The 18,587-nt window shown below is 41.4% G+C and overlaps 2 protein-coding genes across 3 annotated transcripts; one reads left to right on the forward strand and one right to left on the reverse strand.

Moving 5' to 3' along the window:
* Positions 1–241: 241 nt before the first annotated feature.
* On the forward strand, positions 242–11,944 carry lclat1 (lysocardiolipin acyltransferase 1). 2 transcript variants are annotated; one of them, XM_063909533.1, is made up of 6 exons: positions 242–594; positions 5,329–5,496; positions 5,921–6,119; positions 6,692–6,838; positions 8,658–8,774; positions 9,653–11,944. In XM_063909533.1, exons 2-6 carry the CDS (start codon positions 5,329–5,331, stop codon positions 10,177–10,179), a joined length of 1,158 nt encoding a protein of 385 aa, XP_063765603.1. In that variant the 5' UTR covers positions 242–594; the 3' UTR covers positions 10,180–11,944. The 2 variants fall into 2 exon arrangements, with proteins under 2 accessions (XP_063765603.1, XP_063765604.1); XM_063909534.1 differs by lacking the exon at positions 242–594 and having other exon boundaries at positions 5,770–6,119.
* A 2,231-nt stretch (positions 11,945–14,175) lies between these two features.
* LOC134881797 (protein yippee-like 5) lies at positions 14,176–18,063 on the reverse strand. Its single transcript, XM_063909356.1, has 3 exons — positions 17,815–18,063; positions 16,452–16,623; positions 14,176–16,360 (listed from the first exon to the last, which is right to left on the reverse strand). Exons 2-3 carry the CDS (start codon positions 16,590–16,592, stop codon positions 16,136–16,138), a joined length of 366 nt encoding a protein of 121 aa, XP_063765426.1. The 5' UTR covers positions 16,593–16,623; positions 17,815–18,063; the 3' UTR covers positions 14,176–16,135.
* Positions 18,064–18,587: the final 524 nt, after the last annotated feature.

The raw sequence follows: 18,587 nt of genomic DNA on the forward strand, positions 1-18,587 counted from the left end.
AGGGGTGCATGCATGGAGCCTGTTGTACGTCTCTCCCTTTGCACCTCCTGCAAAGTCTTTGTAAGTGCGGGTAGTTTGCTGTTGCTTAAAATATAACAAAAACGTCAACCATAGCCACTATCAACATGTGAAATCTACTTCATCTTATGTTGTTCTTGAAGCTGAGCCTGCGGTTAGCTCTCACCTCCTGGAATAATGTAGCTGTCAAAAACAGCGACCCCTGTTGATGGCTGGGCGCGAGGACAGGTGAGAGGTAACAAGTTGAGAGGTCGTGTTAGCATAATGGTAAGGCGGCTAGACTTTTGCTGCAGTCATAGTTAGTAAAGGCACTCAAACAAAGCAAAGTTGTCGTGAGCTACTATCTCAAGAATACCCGATTTGCTGGGAAACGGTCCGTGAAACAGCTTCAAAAACCGTTAGCTTTGAGGGGTAGCTTAGTAACGCAGTTGTTGATCAGCTTAGCTAGTTTGCTAACGTTAGCAGACTGCTAGCCAAGTTGCTATGTCGCAACCAAGTGTTTGGACTTATCGGAGCTAACAAAACTACCTCACCTAACCTGAAAATACATTTGACTCCGGAGGAGAAACACGAAAGGTGGGTGTGTTGTCATACGACAGTATGCAGATATTTTTAACCGTAGTAAGTGCATTGGCCAGTCCCGTTAAATTGAGCAGGATGACGTCGGCTAACAGGGGCTAGCTTCTGTTTAATGTGAGAATGTTACACGCTTAACTGGCATTCATGTTGTTTGTGTCAGCGTTGTTTCGAGAGCAACGTAAGCACGAAGATAATCTGCACTGACAGCAGGTAGCTTTCTCACAGTTTCCAAAGTATATGCTAACGTTTTAACCAGTGGTGGGAAAAGTATTCAGATTGTTTACTTGAGTAAAAGTACTGTAAGTAGTGGATTTGACAGTACATGTTAACAAGGACGCTCCAAAACTAATATCACACTGTAAAAACACTAAATGCAAGTAAAAGTATTGTATCGACCATGGCACGTAAGTAACAGTATTTAACAATTAGGAAAATGTACTTAAATATTAGGAATGGTGACATTAGCTCAAGAGATACATGGATGTCTACCAACCTAAAGGGTCAGTGTTTCGATTCCCAAAAAGCTCTATCGGATATCTTGTCATACCAATGCTGCACATATTTGTATTTTTTATATATCTATATTCCATGTAAATATTTCTGTATTTTATTGTTAATTATGGTTTTCTTAAAATAGTTTTTATCATTGTTTTTATTGTATGGTACTTGTCTTACAATTTATCTTTTATGGCTATGTTTATGTACCCACAATATAGACCAAGGCCAATTCCTTGTATGTGATACTTGGCAATAAACCTGTTGATGATTCACATTCTGATAAAAGTACTTATTGACGAATAATAATAATAATAATAATATGGAGCAAAGCAAAATCTTTACGTTAGCAAGCTATAATAACAGCAATTCCACTATCCAATCTATTATGATTACATCTCACCATTATTTCTTATTTAGGCGTGTCCGTTATTGGCATGCAAGGCTAGAGTTGAGTAATTATTTACGAAGCAAAATGCTAACTGAAGGATGATTATTTACAGTCAACATTGCAAACCATGTATAGGGTCTGTTACTGTAACTACTTTTCTTAAATATTAAACGTTGACCGACCAGTGTTGTCTGCACGGTCAAAGTCCTTGCTCTTTGTTTGTCCCAAACTGGGATTATGGAAAATGGGTGCAAGTTAGATAATTATCGCCTTATCAGTCGTGATTTGAGTACAAGGGGACGGGATCCGGTTAGACAATGTTTCTCCATGCTGGTTGATTTAATGTTAAAAAATACCCAGCATTATTGAATACATATTTATGGCAGATTGGGAAATCCACAAGGAAGTCACTGACATGCACCTTGCTCCCAAACCCATAACTAATCCATAGGATTGTTGTACAGCTGATAACAAACCCAACCAGTTCATCCAAATGTACTCAGAGACCATTAAAACAGGTTTCTGAAAAAAAAATCAATCAAACTAGATGACATTTGTTTCCTCGCCTGTGTGTAATTAGTATGCACATGTGAAATATATGGGTGGGACACTAAAGGACATTAACCATGTAAAGGTTCCAAGAGAAATCAATCCTGGCAAGTCCTCTATAATTGATCTATTACCAATTACTGCTTCCTTTTCATCAATGCAATGAAAGAGTTTGGCTGCTCTTGGTAAAATTGATGGATGCAGATTGAGTGAGGTTATAAGGCCATGTTAGGTATTGACCAATGGTTTTATTTTGCCTTTTAGTCTGTATGTTTGGAAGGTATCCCAAAATGTTGGATTTTCTGATACATTTTGAGGTATTTCTTAACTGTACAAGTTCCGATGTCAAGAAATACGATCTGTGTTGAAGAGTTGGATCAGGGTTTGGGGTTTCACTTGATGTGAGAGTTGTTAAAACATTTTTTCTCAAAGTGCCTTCTAGGTTGTAAAATAGACCTGCACTTAAATCTATTTGCAATTAATTTTACAGCATTATCTATTGCGTTCTTCCCGTCTCTTTCTTTTCCTCTCTGTCTCTTAACACACACACACCACTTAAGCTCATTGTTTAGCCCAGACAGGCTTGACCTCTTCACTCAGCTCTTCTCTGTCGGGATGTCTGGTCCTGGCTTAAAGTAAGGAATGCAAAATGATTGCCAGAGAATTTAGACTTGGATATGTGGAGGAGTACGCTTTGCATTGCGTGTGGTGCTATGTTTGGGGAAATGCTTTCAGGATCACTGTTATCTTGATTAAATACAATTTTAAAACAATCCAAATGGATGGTACTAAGTCAAACCTAAAGTGGTACTTGCTTTGTATGGAAACAAAAGTGTTTCCATGGATGCCTGATATAAATAATGATATTTCCCAGGTGTCCGCACCCAGTAGATGTAAAAACATGTTTATTTAACACGTATATATACTCATAATTCCATTCACTTCTCACATCAATTTCCCAGTGTGTCATGCCTTGTACTATGGGATCTTTTGCTTGTTCCGGTTGCCACCCAAGGGTGTTCTTTATGTGTTGGGACACAGCATAATTGTGCCGAGCAAGCATGTTTTGTCATCTCGTTTGTGCCTCAGATTTTCCGTTGTTAAAACAGGTAACCGTTAAACCCTTATTGCCAGCATAATGAATGACTTGCATCTTTGAAATGCACCTTCAGCCACTTTTCTGCTTTGAGACTTGCTGTGTCATGGTGCCGCAGAGGGTGTCAACGAGGGCGAGATGATGGGTGTGTTGGGGCAGGTAGTCTGAATAAAGGCTTGTGCAATCATAGCGGTAATTAAGGTGTTAAGCTTGAACCACAGTTCAGAGAGAAGAATACACCCGCTGGATGAAATTGCTCCTTGTGGCACCAGCTAAGACTCGTTGCGTCAGCAAGGTCAGGGTCCAATCAAATCCCTGTATTTCCCCTTTTAACCTTTATCTCAGGGGACGCGATTATAATTGCAGTGTTCTGATGGAGAAGATGTAATCTTGGTAGTTTAGTTTGTTAAATTATTTTTCTGGAATAAGCATTTGGCACCAATATCCTGCTTATTTATATAGTAGCACAAAACGCATTCATATACGACTTAGTGAAAAGACAACGTTAACGTTTATCTACATAGCCTTTTATCAAAAGTATCACAGCATGTAGCAGCAGATTCCCTTTCAGGGGAAATGGACTAGGTTCCTACTGAGAGATTGCTATTCCTTTACTTGCCTCATATTTGAATGTTTTGGTTTGAATACATGGAAATAAATTGTTTTTTTGAGTTGACTTTGCTTGGTGGTTGTTTTTTAACGACCCAGCGCACCAACATAGGGTGTTTTTGATCGTCCTACTTAAGTTTGGTGGAGCCAAAACTAAGAATAAAAGATCATAAATGTCCATATTGTAGAGGTGCAACAACAACAACAGGAGAGAGCGAGAGACGGGTCGAGCACACAATCTGGAGGAGGTCTCATCAGGCAAGGTGTGTGTGTGTGTGTGTGTGTGTGTGTGTGTGTGTGTGTGTGTGTGTGTGTGTGTGTGTGTGTGTGTGTGTGTGTGTGTGTGTGTGTGTGTGTGTGTGTGTGTGTGTGTGTGTGTGTGTGTGTGTGTGTGTGTGTGTGTGTGTGTGTGTGTGTGTGTGTGTGTGTGTGTGTGTGCAGTACCTTACGTAAGGGCAATAGTGTAACGTTACCAATGAGGCTGAAGTGGTCACCACTGATGTCATTGAAATGACAGGCGATCCTCATGGCATGTCCAGATGAGCCCCTTTAAACTCATCCGATATGTCAAAGACAATTGAAGGTCCTGTTACTTGGTTTTCAATTTCCGAAGGATTACAGGCTCAGTTCACTTTCCTCAGGGATCTAATGACTCTATTCCTGCCATGTTGCAGCTACCGCTCCGAACTTGCTCAACCATACCTTTACGATCTACTTATATGGTTTGCATTCACGGTCGCCTTGCAGATGTAGGCCTATGTGTTTAATGCCGTGTGCTGTCTTCACATGTGTGAATGATAATTAGTTTACTGGTCTTTAATTAATCATAATTGTGCTTATTAATGTTATGAAATTATTAATTTCTTTAATAAACCAAGACGTGTAAGCTTATCAGTTCAATTTGACCTTCATTAGTGTGTTTATTGTTCATCATGTAACTTCATTCATTAGTTCCACTCCTAATATCAGAGGCGATGGTACTTGAAGATAACTGTCATGCTTCAGGTGCTGGTGCGCTCTATTTTACAATGGAGAAATAAAGATGAAGGTGTTCCATAATTACTTTTTAATTTACATAACTAGTTAAAACAGAAAAATGGGATCTTAAATATCAGTTAGGATTGGAACATGTTGATCAAATCCCTCTGCCCCTGCTATATTTAACTTGAATATCTTGTTATTTGTGTATGGTTACATAAGTTATTGACAGCTTTAACGATATTTTAACCACTGTTTATGCTCTACAGACTGTGAATAATTTCGAAGTCACAGCCACACTTGATTTAGTGACCATGCATCCACAATTTGTTACCCACAGTCAGAAAGGTTCCCCTATTTACATTCCACTCTTGGAATGTCTGCCCTGGATTTTCCACTGTTTGTGGGAAAATATGTCAGAGGAGCAACAGAACAGCAGTCGTTGCAACTGATGCGACCGTCGATAATCCTATTTGTTTCATGTTACAGTTGCTCCACTTTCCATAGTCATCATCTTTGTGTTTTAATGCATCAACAACAGCTTATGTTTTATCTGCTCTTATTTGTTTTGACATGTATGCAGATTAATCTTGTCCCCTCCATCCCTCCACAGATGGCTGTGTCGGTGCGAGGCCTGTACTTTGTCGTGACCCTTTTTCTGGGGAGCTTCTTTGGAAGTGTCTTCATGCTGGGTCCAGTTCTGCCCCTCATGCTGCTGTCCCCTGCTTGGTACCGCTGGATCACGGATCGCATCGTCGCTACGTGGCTGACCCTGCCTGTGGTGTGTTCACCAGCTTAGCCTCAATTTAGCCTGCTAATGCTCGTTCCAGATGGTCTTAAGCGACCCGTGTCTGACATGGTCACCATAACCTACGTCATCTCAGCGTTATTTATGCCTGCCTTATTTATCAGAAGTAAACTTTATGTTTTTAGGTTTCCCTTTTAGAACAATTAAGCACATCTTGTTTACAGTGACCTCTTGCAACTTTAATCATTTATTTTCTTCTCATTCTTGTCCCTCCTAAATTTAACTTCCCATCTTTCCTCTTCCCAGTCCCTCCTCTCTCCCTCTCCATCTTTTACCAATGATCATTCTTGTGATCATCTACCTCTCCATATGTTTCCTCCCTATGCTCTTTCAATTCTTCCCTCTCTTGTTGTTCTTCCTTATCCCTCCTCCATCCCGGCATCTCTCCCCTCTGTAGTCGTTGCTAGAGCTGGTATTTGGGGTGAAGGTGGTGATCACGGGAGATGGCTTCATTCCGAGTGAGCGAAGCGTGATCATCATGAACCACCGGACCCGCCTGGACTGGATGTTCCTCTGGTGTTGTCTGCTCAGGTACAGCTACCTTCGTCTGGAGAAGATCTGCCTCAAGGCGGCCCTGAAGGCGGTGCCTGGCTTTGGTGGGTATACAATGTGTGCTTTTCTCTTTGCTGTACACACACACAGAGTTAAACTCCTATTCATACCCTAATATAATATATGGGTTGCAAAGCACTAATGCAAAAATATCATTACATCATGCAAATCAGTTTACTTTTAATAGAAATCTGAATCTAAATGAGGAACAGTACATTGCAAATTCAGGGCAGAAGAAGGTTATGAAAAAAGAATCTGTTATTGAACCTCCAGAATGAAATGAAATCAACACCTCTTCCAAAACAGATTAAACAAACACAAATGTTTTATTTATGGACTATGTTCGACGCTATTAGTTTAAGCAAAAAGCTTATAAACTGGCGACTTGAGAACAATAAATATAACCAAAGGAAAAAAGCATATTTCCTGTGAGTAGATGCTGGTATGACAAACGTGATATCAAGAGGGAGTATGTATGTTACAGATCAGAGATGCTCTGATGTTTAAAAGGCCCAATGTCTGACGCTTTTCCTGGGAAACATAGACTATGCCTGCCTCGAAAAGTCCAAATCAGTTAAGCAATTACACATGTAAAGACTGTGTTTGTATTTCGCAGGCTGGGCAATGCAGGTAGCATGCTTCGTCTTTATTCAGCGTCGGTGGGAGAATGACAAGAAGCACATGGGCAACATGCTGGACTACTTCTGTGACATCAGAGAGCCCCTTCAGCTGCTCTTGTTCCCCGAGGGCACAGACCTCACTGGTGAGAAATACAACAAAGCCTCGCTCCATTCATTCATGGGACAATTTGCCCATATTTTGAATTGTTTTTCTTACAATATGTACCCTGATAAACGGTTTCCAGCTCTGTGTGGCCCTACACTGACAATATTATGCAAACACAATTTCCAAGTGATAAGGCATGGCTAAATCCCTCGAGACATTTGTGCAGGAATGCTCTGATGTTTCAATCCAAGCAACAGCGACACCAGTGACTAAAGCCCTTTCAAACCAAAACTAATCCAATCAAAGTCCCGAGTAACTTACAGAGGGAAGCTTAAGTCCTCTCTACGTACCATGATGTCATGAGGGGTCCAATTAAGTTACATCGTAATTGGCCAGCAGATTTAGGGCTTTAAAGATCGATTTACTTTTGGTGTTGTATTTGCGCCTTTGCAGACATGTCTGCATGTAAGCCTCTTACACCTCGTGGCTTAATTTGACGCAAACAAGGCGGTGAAAACATGTTCTGACGACAAATGCAGAAGTTGTCCTGTTCTTTTGAGACCTGCATCCACAGTATCCGCTCCAGAGTGCACTTAAGCCCCTCTAAACATTTCCATGACCCCTACTGAACCTTTTAAAGCTGGTGTGAATTGAGTTACAGATTGTATAAGAATGACTCGTCAGAGTGTTGTCTATAGAGCCTTTGTCCTACAGGAAGCAGCTACTGTACTGTTACATAATTTGACTAATGAGTCGTGATATAGTTTTCGTGTTCCTGCAACAAGTTCCTGAGGAATGTTTGGTTAATAAACAATCATCTTTCCTGTGTTTATGTCCCCCTTTTAAAAAATGTGTCAGCGTTTGCCACTGGTAGGTGTGTTTCAAGGATTGCTTCATAGCGTAATCAACATTATGATTGTCTTTGGTAGCATACTGTATGTGCTTTTGTTTCACACGTCAACAAAGTTCCATTTCTATCACAGTTCATGTACATTTAGTGATATTTTCTGTATAAAAATCTCAAATAAAGTTAAAGAAAATCCAAATAGACGCATAGTGCTGGCTTGTTAAGAGTCCATCAATTAACCTTGGATAACCTTTCATTGGATGTTACTAATATGTATGCAATAATAGTGCTATCAGCAAATAGAATAAACTAATCAGCTAAATAATCATAAACATTTCAAGTAAACAGTATGTCTCTCTCGTTACCTGCTCTAAATATATTTATATGATCTCCTATCCACATATAACATATGTTACATCAGGGGTGTCCAACCTGCGGCCCTGTGGGCCAACTTTGGCCCGTTGTCCGTTTTGAATTGGCCCTAAGGAATTTTAAATAGTATAATGGAATATGGCCCACAGCTGAAACTTGATCTTTATTTATAATGTACTTCTTGATTAAATATGTAGAATGTGTTTTCAAATAAATTCAATTGAAGTGGAAAACATTTTATAACAAATCATAGTTGATCAAAAAAAAGCCCAACAACTTATGTACATAACAAGCTTGAAATAAAGCCTTCATATTTCCCCTTATTATGAGCAATCTGAGGCTTTTGAACACTTTTTGTAACAAAATAAACGAAGTAAAGCTCTGATGTACTGTAAGCTAGTTTATTTTCTTAAAGCATGTTCAATTATCAAGAATATTTAACCAAATTTGATAGATTCTGCTAACTTATAACTTAACTTATGAGGCAAAATACCTCCCCTCTAGTGAGTGGCCCAACCCTTCGTATGTTATTCTATATGTGGCCCAAAAGTTTGGACACCCCTGAGTTACATGCTTCCCAACATAATGTGGTTTTTGAAATATACAGAGTTTAATTGTGTATCCGTCTGTCTTACAGAAAATACAAGAGCAAAGAGTGATGCGTTTGCTGTCCAGCACAAGCTGCCGAAATTTGAGTACGTGTTGCATCCCCGCAGCACTGGATTCACCTTCATTGTGGACAGACTGCGAAAAGGTAAGTTCAGAAAGTTCGGCGTTCAAATGGCAACATCTTCTGGGGATTGCCATTCCGAGCCAAAGTCATCATGATGGAAATACACTATCAGCAAACCCAAGGGGAAGTGACGTGTCATCATGATGACTGTAGTTGATCCACTGATGCCGTTTGTATGAGAGGGGTCCTTTCTCAGACCGATGCTTCATCCTACTGCCAGCCATTACAACACCCCAGAGACTCTCATGTTTCCCTGTGAGCTAATTTCTGGCAGAGCTCCAGTGTTGAAATAACCACCTCTGGCGCTGCCGTCATCCCCCACCTGCCCTGGGTGCTGAGCATGGCACAAACTCTCCAAGCAGGTGTTATGAATCAGTTTGATGTCATCAGACTTAGCTTATTCTCCTCTCCCTCTCTCAGCACCCCTGACTGACATGTCTTTGTCCCAAGTCCACTGTGCCCCTCTCAGCTCTATTTTTACCGTGACAGAGATGAGCTGTACAGGAGCCGGCGCTGGCAGGTGTCGTCCTGTCCCAGATTTCATTCAGCTCTATATTTGTGTAGTAAGGGCCCTGCAGATGAATGACAGTGGGATAAAGCTCATGGTAGTTTTGAAGGCAGAGATGGGATGAAGCTCTAAGCCTCTGGATAATTAAAGCTACATGCATAATGAAGCTCAGAGCTGGGATTGTGACGGGTGCATGAAAGGGTTCCAATAACAAGTGTGGATATGGAAAATGGATCAATTAAAGTCTCCTTGCAGTGTCACGCCATAAACTGCAGTACAGTAGTTTTGAGTGTTTACATAACTTTCAGTCTAGTTCAATGCCTTGTTCTGTTCGACTATGGTATCAGAAGTGCTGTGCCCTTTGATCATTTTAATCTGTCCCTTTTCCTAGGAGACAACCTGGATGCCGTCCATGATATTACAGTGGCATACCCCAAGAACATCCCTCAGACCGAACGCCACCTCATCCTGGGGCTTTTCCCCCGTGAGATCCACTTCCATGTTCGTCGCTACCCGGTGGCTTCCCTGCCGACCGCCTCGTCCGACCTGGAGTCTTGGTGCCGAGAGCGCTGGGCCGAGAAAGAGATCCGCCTGCGGGACTTCTACTCAGCCCAGCCTCGGGGCTTCGACAGGGAAGGCGTTGCCCGTGTGCCACCTTGTAAGTCGGAGCTGCGGGTGTCCCTGATAAAAGCCGCCTCACTGCTCTACTGGACCAGCTTCATCGCCTTCTGCTTCACTGGCCTGTGGCTCTGGGCCCCATTCAGGCTCTACTTCCTGGTCATGGTGGGAGTATTTATGGCCCAGCAGAAGCTGATTGGCGGGGTGGAGCTGCTGGAGTTAGCCTGCCATCGATACTGGAAGTCCATGGCTGCCAACAAGGGTGAGAAGAGTAAGGTGCTTGAAGCGAAGATGCAGTGAGGAGGGAAGTCAGCGTGGACTGGACGAGGACATGTTTCCACCTCCGCTCTGAGGGCAAGGGGCTCCTTTTTAGGGACCCAATGCTCCATGCCTTAGAAAGGAAGTCACTTCCTGCTGTTTGCATGGCTTCAGTGGAGAGAGGTACCTTTCTGCAGTAGAAGAAAGGGGAATGTTATTTACTTGTGTATGTGGATTCGAGGAATTCATCACACGTAATGCACCACTTGCCCTCTGTATGCCTCTCCTTGTTATTTGGCTTGCTGTCTGTGCATTTCATCAGTTAACGTTGTTGTTATTTTAGTCGTTCGTTCAGAAACTCAGTATGGTCATGAAACAATGCTGTAAGTATGTGTCATGCTGTTGCCATGTCTTTAGAACTTGTTTTACTGTATTTTTTGTTGCCCTTGGTTTTTATATCCGTGTCATAATTGATGGAGCAGAGCCATAGTACAGACCTCCTGTACATATGATGACTTGACTCTAACCAATATTGAAATCAGCACTGTCGGCTAGGTTAGACTGATAGGACTAGTTAAATGAATCAGTTTGGATTAGGAGTCTCTAACTGGGAAAGAAAAGGAGTTAATTCCCAGAGAATTACTTAGGAATATACAGGTATATATGTGTACCATTGTTTACCTTTATTGGGTATGATTACCCTTTTATACAAATTGGGGAAAGGAATTTCCCCAGTTAGTCCTCAGAGATGACTTGTGTGATGATGCTTATTATTACTGTACAGGTTTTGAAACAAACAATGTTATTCTGCGTGTTTGCTCAAGTAGCTTTTGCACATAAAAGCCAAAGGTGGGAGAAGCAGATTTTTATCAAGAAACCAAACGGAAAGTCTTGTTAGGTAAGAGGATCCTCATCCACGCTGGGGTAACTCTTGTGATCATCTACTCGACAAGATCACAGATTTTAGATCTAATGTCTGTAGAAGCAGATGAGCTTTGTGCCCTTTCTGGGAATGAAGGGATGCCTTTTAGAGGCAAGATGTGGGTGGGGGGGGGGCGGGATGCTGGGGTGGAAGAATGTCCTGTTGGGACAACATTACCCCTCGATGTGCCGGGGTGGCATAGAGGACCAGACTTGGAGTGGAAAACTGGCCATGAACTCAACCTAATCCAAAAAAGCCCTGTAATGCCCACCTCTGCCCGTGTCCCTCTCCGGAGGACTGGCATTGATGCGCTTGCTAAACTCAATTAGCAAATGACAGCTGAGAAAAGCTGCTCCGATTGTGCCAAAAAAGGACAGACATTTTAACAAGATTGCAGCGGAGCTTGAACCACACTTTTAGCCACTGACTCTTCTTGCCACTCAAAAACATTTCAATTCTGTGAGTCAGGAAACTTTTCTCTTAGACTATTTAGCACTTTCTGTAACACTGTGTGATCTAGATGACCACTTCAACCCTGTTTTTGTGAGACAAATATCTTACTGAATAATTGTTTTGTTTATATCAATCTGAAGCTCCTGTAGTTTAACTGTAAAGAGGCTGTTTCCAGTCACTGTGATCCAGCTGTGTTAACAATTTTACCATCAGCATGTAGTAGTTTACCAAACATGGTACTATATCCGTTTCCTCAGCTCTGAACCAGCCAGATTCTCCATGTATAAGTCTTTCACTTGTGCTGTTTTTCTGTAGCTCATTTTACAATCACTCGCTGATGCTGGACCTCTTCAGTCACTGTCCTCAGGTAAACAAGAGTCAGTCTCTTACAGGAGGAAATGTATATCTAAATAAATAAACTGTATAAACACATTCACGTTTCCAGTCTTTGTTTCTTTCTAGCTTTGTCGTCAGCGTAGAAAATGTATACTAACTATAATGCTGCTTTTACACTCATTTCATCTCGTGGCGTAATAGCCCGTCATTAGATTGACAGTAACGTCACTCTAAAAGGTTGCTGACATCATAGTTATTACATTACATAGGATTTATGACAACGGGATTTACTCATCACTTGTCTCATTTCCATTACTCTGAGATGTGTAGCTGCTGCAGGGCATCTTGCGTATTGTCTGGGCGGCCCTTTAATCTAGAACCTACTATAACAATCACTGCAGTGAATGAGTCAACCAGACCTTGAACGCTCATGTTACACAACGCTGGGGCCACAGTCTGCACACATGCATTCGCACACATTCACAGTCTGCAATAGACAACCAAAAAGGTCAGGAGCTCTGAAGGTGAAATGCAGTCGTCATAGCAACCAGTGTTGACTCCCCTGTCTCCTAGCAACGGGATGTGGAGTGATGTCAATGGAAAGCATGCTATTTTCTCCTGCTGACAGAATGATGTCACTCTTTTGTGTGTGTGTGTGTGTGTGTGTGTGTGTGGAGAGAGAGTGGAGGAATGATAGAAGTTTATTTCTATGTTCTATATCTCTGCTCTCCTGGGGCTCGGGGCGTGATGCTGACATGCCAGGGAATCAAATACAAAAGTCAGGGATAAACTAAAATAGCTGTCCGTGGACCATGAATCACCGGCCAATTAAGGATGCAATTATACTCCTGGTACTTTTTTTGGTCCCCCAACCCCCCTTATACCCCAAATCATCTTCTGCTTCTGATATAACTTCAGATTTGCTCTGATGGGTTTGACAGTGGATGGAAGGGAAATGGATGATGTACCTATTATCCTGTGACTATCACACACGTTTTTGTTTTTTTTCCCCCCGGTCTTAAAACACAGCATCTCGTTGGTACAGAGAAAGAGCTTGTAGTTAAAGTCTTTAGTCGATCAGCCCAAGCATGCTGAGGAAGTGTCTAAAGGGTAATGGAAAAAATGATCTCTCTCCGAACACACGAGGACCATCACATCTAGATCTGTGCCACGTCTATCCAATTGCATGCAGACTAATAGGATCAACAAGGCGGTGTAATTATCTTAGTTGGCCCGATGGCTTTTTCAATAGAGAGAGCCGATAATCCTAAGGTTAAGCAGGGACAAAGTCAAAGACTACTATGAATTTTAAAGCAGGACATTCAGATCTGTGCAGTTGGAGCCTTTTGTTATGTCCGGTTTTCAAAGGGCTCTAGATATGGTCATAAAAACACCAATCTTCTCCATCCATTAATACTCCAGATACATAAAAAAATGTCAAAAAGCAACTGCAGAGGTTACAGAAATAGCTTTGACCAGAACAGTGTGTTGTGTTCAGCACCATAATTAAGATGTGTCTAAACTGCGTGCTCACTCTGAGGTGTCTCCAGGATTGACTGCAGACCTGTTGTTGAATCCACCACTGTGACACAGACACTCCAGCAAAGAAGCCTTCCAACATGATCGCAGCTATAAATAACTCCAAGGCAGCACTGCAATATTAGTGGGTGGATTAGGAGAGAATCGTCACTGCCTATTTTTAAACCCAATGCAGTCAAATCTCTTCAGCTAGGATGATTCACACTGAGTTCTGCATAAGTAGGAGAAATGGAATTTTAAGTTTGGATCAAGTATATTTTTGTCACAAGTGTTTGCTTTTCCTGAACAACTCATTCAACGTTTACCTGTATTAGGCACTTATTAAACTGAACATCATCCAGAGTACATTGCTGCTCCATTGAGTAATTTCCCTGATATGTATTTCCAGACTGCAGTGAAGCTCTACAGACCCTGCTAACGTCAGAGGCAGGCAAGTGAGTCAGCATCATGGCTCCAAGGGAAAACCTCTTCAGATATCAGCCTGTCTCAGTGTCCTGCTGCCACCTAGAGGTCTAAACACCCCTTTATGGACAGGAACATGACAGTATTCTAACAGAAACAGGTGTGCTTATTCCCACATGTATCTTGGGAACCAGCTTCAAGACAAATTTGTTATTTTGAAAATACAGACAGCTGCAGGAAGAAGTAAAATGAGTAGAAATAATAAATAATTTGTTAGTACATACTCATCATAGCAAGGTGTTCAAAGACCTGCACTCCTTTGAGAGAAAATTCTCCATTCTTTTAAACAAAAATATGTTGTAATCTACAAAACAAGCAAAGACAAATTTGTTTACCCAGCAAGACTAAATGTTTATTTAGAAATAACATCCAAGAAAACCCTTGCAAATACAAGAAAGCATATTTTTTTCAAACCTCAAATAGAGAAAATATACAGTAAGATAAATGAACATGAACACAATAAAATAATAATCATGTAAAGCAAATAAAAAATGGACTTTCAATAAAATGGTAAAAATAAACACCAGAAAGACAATATTATGCACAGCCATTGCATTGATTTGGGGATATGGATTGTGTAATTTTTGGGTGAAATGACAACTGGTCGGTCCTGTATGACCTTGTGAAGGCGACAATAACAACGCGGTTGGTGAAAGCTTGACCATTTTGGTAACGCCTGCAGGCATTCACACTGAAATGGCACAATGTCACACCAGGGCCATGATGCTGTGCTACAACCCACTCCAAAAATAACCTCAAAGGTCATGGAGATAAAGAGATTTTGGTTATTTTTTACAATTTGCCATTTGTATTGCAGGGCACGGACGATATAAAATTGTGGCTCTGGCATAGTCAGAAGACCAACGCTTAACTTTGAAGACTAGAACTCCATTAAAGCTTGCTTTGTGTGTAAGAAACATGTCATCTTATGACCAAATATGCCCATAGCCTAAGATTGTAAAAAGAGGATGGGTCACTATCCTGAAAGTAGTTCAACTCTAGGAGACAGATTGGCGTCAACTGTTTTTTAAATAAATGGATTATTCTGACTCAGGCTGGATTTTATTTTCCCAGTCGTTTCCAGCTACATTCTCACTGAAAAGAGACTGTCTCCTGCTTGTTATTTTCCAGAGGCTGTCTTTAAGCTTGTCTCACATTGTCTAACTGTGTTGGCTACTTTCAAACGCTTGCATGACCAATCCTCTTGAAATCCTGTCCTTATGCCGACAGGCAGCCAGAGGATGTCTCCATCATGTCTCAGACACATCCCTCCTCCGTCACACTGAAGACACATGGCTGGAGGATACACGCTCCTCATAAGTCACCAAAGTGACACGTTGCTCGTCACACAGCACACCACACAGGCACATGGTAACCGAGTGGCAGAACTGAATCAAATTGCAGGATCAATTAAACGATTGTCTGCTGTTCATGAGGTCATCCCCGCACTATGTATTGTAACCTTAAACCCACGTTGTGTGCATTTCAAGAATACCGCGTCAATCAAGATATATGCACATCATGTGAGCCAGATCCAACAAAAAATTAAATCCAACCAAACACTACAATGAATACCTAATTATGACATCACTCTGTGCGATCCTCACGGTCACGTTCGAACATGAACATTAACATTTATTTAACTACTGGCTAATAAAAAGGTGACAGATCTAGAAATAACAATTACCATGGCCTTAATTGCATTCAGTGCTCACCAGTGACAAACACATTGAGACAAAAGGTCACAACACAGAAGCACAAGCCCCACAGAAGCAATATGTAGAGTGACACCTTCATCGGTTTATTTCACACCGCTGAGTAGAGCGGGCGTCTCCTGTCTGGATGGTGAACGGACTCAGCTCTACTGCCTCCAGAAATCTAAATAAACAAAACAACTAGGGGATGTTTTCTGTGAGACTGAACATGTGTGTTATCATGCATGTTATTAACTACCATATGAAAATGTGAGGAGCATGTGAGGCGGGGATTTTCTGTGCATGAACACTTCAACATTGACTACAAATTTGTGTGCCCAGCTGTTTTGGGGTGGTGACGTGTGACATATTTTCAGCAAGTATTTTTGGGGAAGCCTATTTAGCAGGAGTAGAGCCAGCACTCAAATCTTCTAATCAGTACAGGTCTAAGGTGGAAGCCAGAGACAGGGAAGGGTTGAAGCCAAAAGTTCTCCGATCACTAAGTCTGCAGGTGATGGTGCACAGTTCAGAGGCAAAGGGATTAAAGGAGAGGGATAGCAGGGCATGGGAGTGAGATCCTCACACAGGGGGTTCATGAGTTGTCTGAGGGGATGTGCTCCTCAAAGCCCTCACTCTCCCTAACCAGCGCCCTCTCCAGGATGACACGACCCTCCTTGTATCGCTGACTGTCCTCGGTGGCAAACTCATAGATCCAACCCAACTTGCTGTTGCAGTTCTTGCAGCTGACGTCCCTCACCATGTGTCTGCCGGTTAGCATTACTCTGTCCTGCACCTCGCTGTACTGGAGGTTCACCACCTGTGGAGTTAAGGAATTATTAGAGGGAACTAGATACTCGGCAATCGCTGTTTCATTTAGCATTTAACATGTGTCAGTAATGGAGTTGTACCTTGTTGAAGAGGAAGGCTCTGCCTGTGGCTCCTGTGAAGCGTGTTGAGATGAGCTCAGACCTGTTGGTCAGGATAGTGTCACAGTTGGCACAGGAGAAGAGGCGAGTGCCGCCAATGTGGTCCAGGAAGATGCGTCCCATCGTCAATTCTCTGGGACTTACTTAAGTGAATCTAAAATAATAGCAAGAAAAAATAGACTTAAAATAAAACACTATATAGACCGAAACGCATAATACAATACCCTAAAGCAAAAGGGAATGGTGAGCTCTCAGAGGTTTTTCCATACCGTTCATAATGTTGTAGCTACTCCTACAACATAGCTAGGTGTGTGAGGCTATTATGGACAATGTTGTAAATAAATGATCAGTTAGGCTATGGGGTGTAGATGTGGTTAGTGTTTTTTTACAACATTGTGAGGCTTTTACTTATGATTTGGGAAGGTAATGCCATGCAAACCAACAAAACAGACTGCATTTTGTAAAATGCCACATCATGTGTTGACTGCATTTCAAGTAGCCTATATGTGCTGGTGGGTTATGAAGAAAGTAGTTCATTCAGAGATTCTATCAAATCAATGTGTAATGTGTGTTTGTCCTCAACAACACTACATAAGCATATGACAGTTCAAAATAACAACGTTTTAAAACACTTTCCAGAAAATGATCTATAGTAAAATATTTATCAGAAAAATGATAAGATGGCATGTTTTGAGAGGATTTCTATTCATCCCACTAACACCAATAATGTTCATTTACGTTAACATGTTTCATTATGACTGTTTTTGTAATTGTTTTATTCCTGAAAGATATCTGTGAACTGCCGTAGCAAAAAATAAATCTGACTGTATAAAAGGGAACATATGGGAACTTAGAAAAGTCACCAACACAATGTAACTTTACAGTTGGCTGTTTTTCAAAGAAAAACAAACATTATGAGCTTATGGTATTTACAAAATTATGATTTCTTTCTTAAATACCACTGTCGTACTGATGTTAGCTGTTTGTTGAGCCTTTGACAGATTTCAACAGGAACTTTTTGTTCCTGATCCGCCTGTCATGAGGACTGCTGGCTGTAGATGGCAGCTGAGCTTTGAATGGTGCTAAAAATAAAAGCCATTAAGAATAATAATAAATGAACTGTTCTCAATAGATAACTAATTTCGACCCACTGAACAAGGGAACAAGTCTGTTAGCTTCTTCCAATGCCTTGGCATATTATATGAGCGGTGTCCTACTGGTTATCAAGTAAAAAAAGGCTAACGATACGTTAGCAGCCCAGCTAACAGACGCATCGACGGCAAACTAGGACCAAGGCAAACAAAACACTTGTATCTCTGCTTAATATCTAATGACGGATTCCTACCTTTGCAAGTTGTTTAAGAGGCACTGTGTGTCCACACCAGCGATGATGTCACCGATGTTTTAAGTGTATTTCAGACGCACATCTGTTGTTTTTACCCTTCGTCGTCGCGGCTTTGTTGTTCTTTTTCAGCTGTTCCTCTCTGAGCTTCATCTGGTGTCAACATCCGGTGATGACGTAGCGCCCTGTGCTGCAGCTGCTCCACAAGATGTCAGCAGAGCGGAGGGAAACCATGACGGAAACATGCCTCAGGTGACAGAGCAGAGCACTACACAAAATATCAATAATCGTAATTATCTTTCAGTGTAAATGTCTCCCTTGTCCCTTCCCGTAGGTATGTTGCTTTAATAAAAGTAGCAATACCACCGTGGTAAACTGTCCAACAAGTAAAACTCAAGCATTCGACATTTAATTAAAATAAAGTCAGCCAACTAAATAATTAGCATCAAATTCGTAGATTGAAGCAAATAGCGTACAAATATGAGGACTTACTATGACACTAAAAACCTGAGAAATTGTTATTGTAATTAAAAATACCTGTGACCAAGTTTCATATCTGCTGTGAAAAAGGCCCTGCAACAATTGTATCTCCAACCAGTAACCTGTTGCATCTTGTGAGGAAAGACATGCAGAGCTGTAATGAAAAAGGCAGAGCAAAAACAGGCAGTAATTGCATATTACCTAATACATTTACTAAAAATCCCACCTTGATAGGAATCTGATAACTTCACAAAACAAAGATGACCTCTTTTTTTTTTTATCTCCCTTGACTCTAA

This window comes from Eleginops maclovinus, chromosome 19, assembly GCF_036324505.1.
Source record: "Eleginops maclovinus isolate JMC-PN-2008 ecotype Puerto Natales chromosome 19, JC_Emac_rtc_rv5, whole genome shotgun sequence".
In the NCBI taxonomy this organism is placed as follows: domain Eukaryota; kingdom Metazoa; phylum Chordata; class Actinopteri; order Perciformes; family Eleginopidae; genus Eleginops; species Eleginops maclovinus.

Bases quoted from the DNA above. Each gene is read 5' to 3' on its own strand.
- lclat1 (XM_063909533.1), top strand. From the start codon at position 5,329: ATGGCTGTGTCGGTGCGAGGCCTGTACTTTGTCGTGACCCTTTTTCTG. The intron at 5,497-5,920 runs GTGTGTTCACCA...TCCCCTCTGTAG, and splicing joins CGTGGCTGACCCTGCCTGTG to TCGTTGCTAGAGCTGGTATT. The intron at 6,839-8,657 runs GTGAGAAATACA...TCTGTCTTACAG, and splicing joins CGAGGGCACAGACCTCACTG to AAAATACAAGAGCAAAGAGT.
- LOC134881797 (XM_063909356.1), bottom strand. From the start codon at position 16,592: ATGGGACGCATCTTCCTGGACCACATTGGCGGCACTCGCCTCTTCTCC. The intron at 16,361-16,451 runs GTACAACTCCAT...TTAACTCCACAG, and splicing joins GAGCCTTCCTCTTCAACAAG to GTGGTGAACCTCCAGTACAG.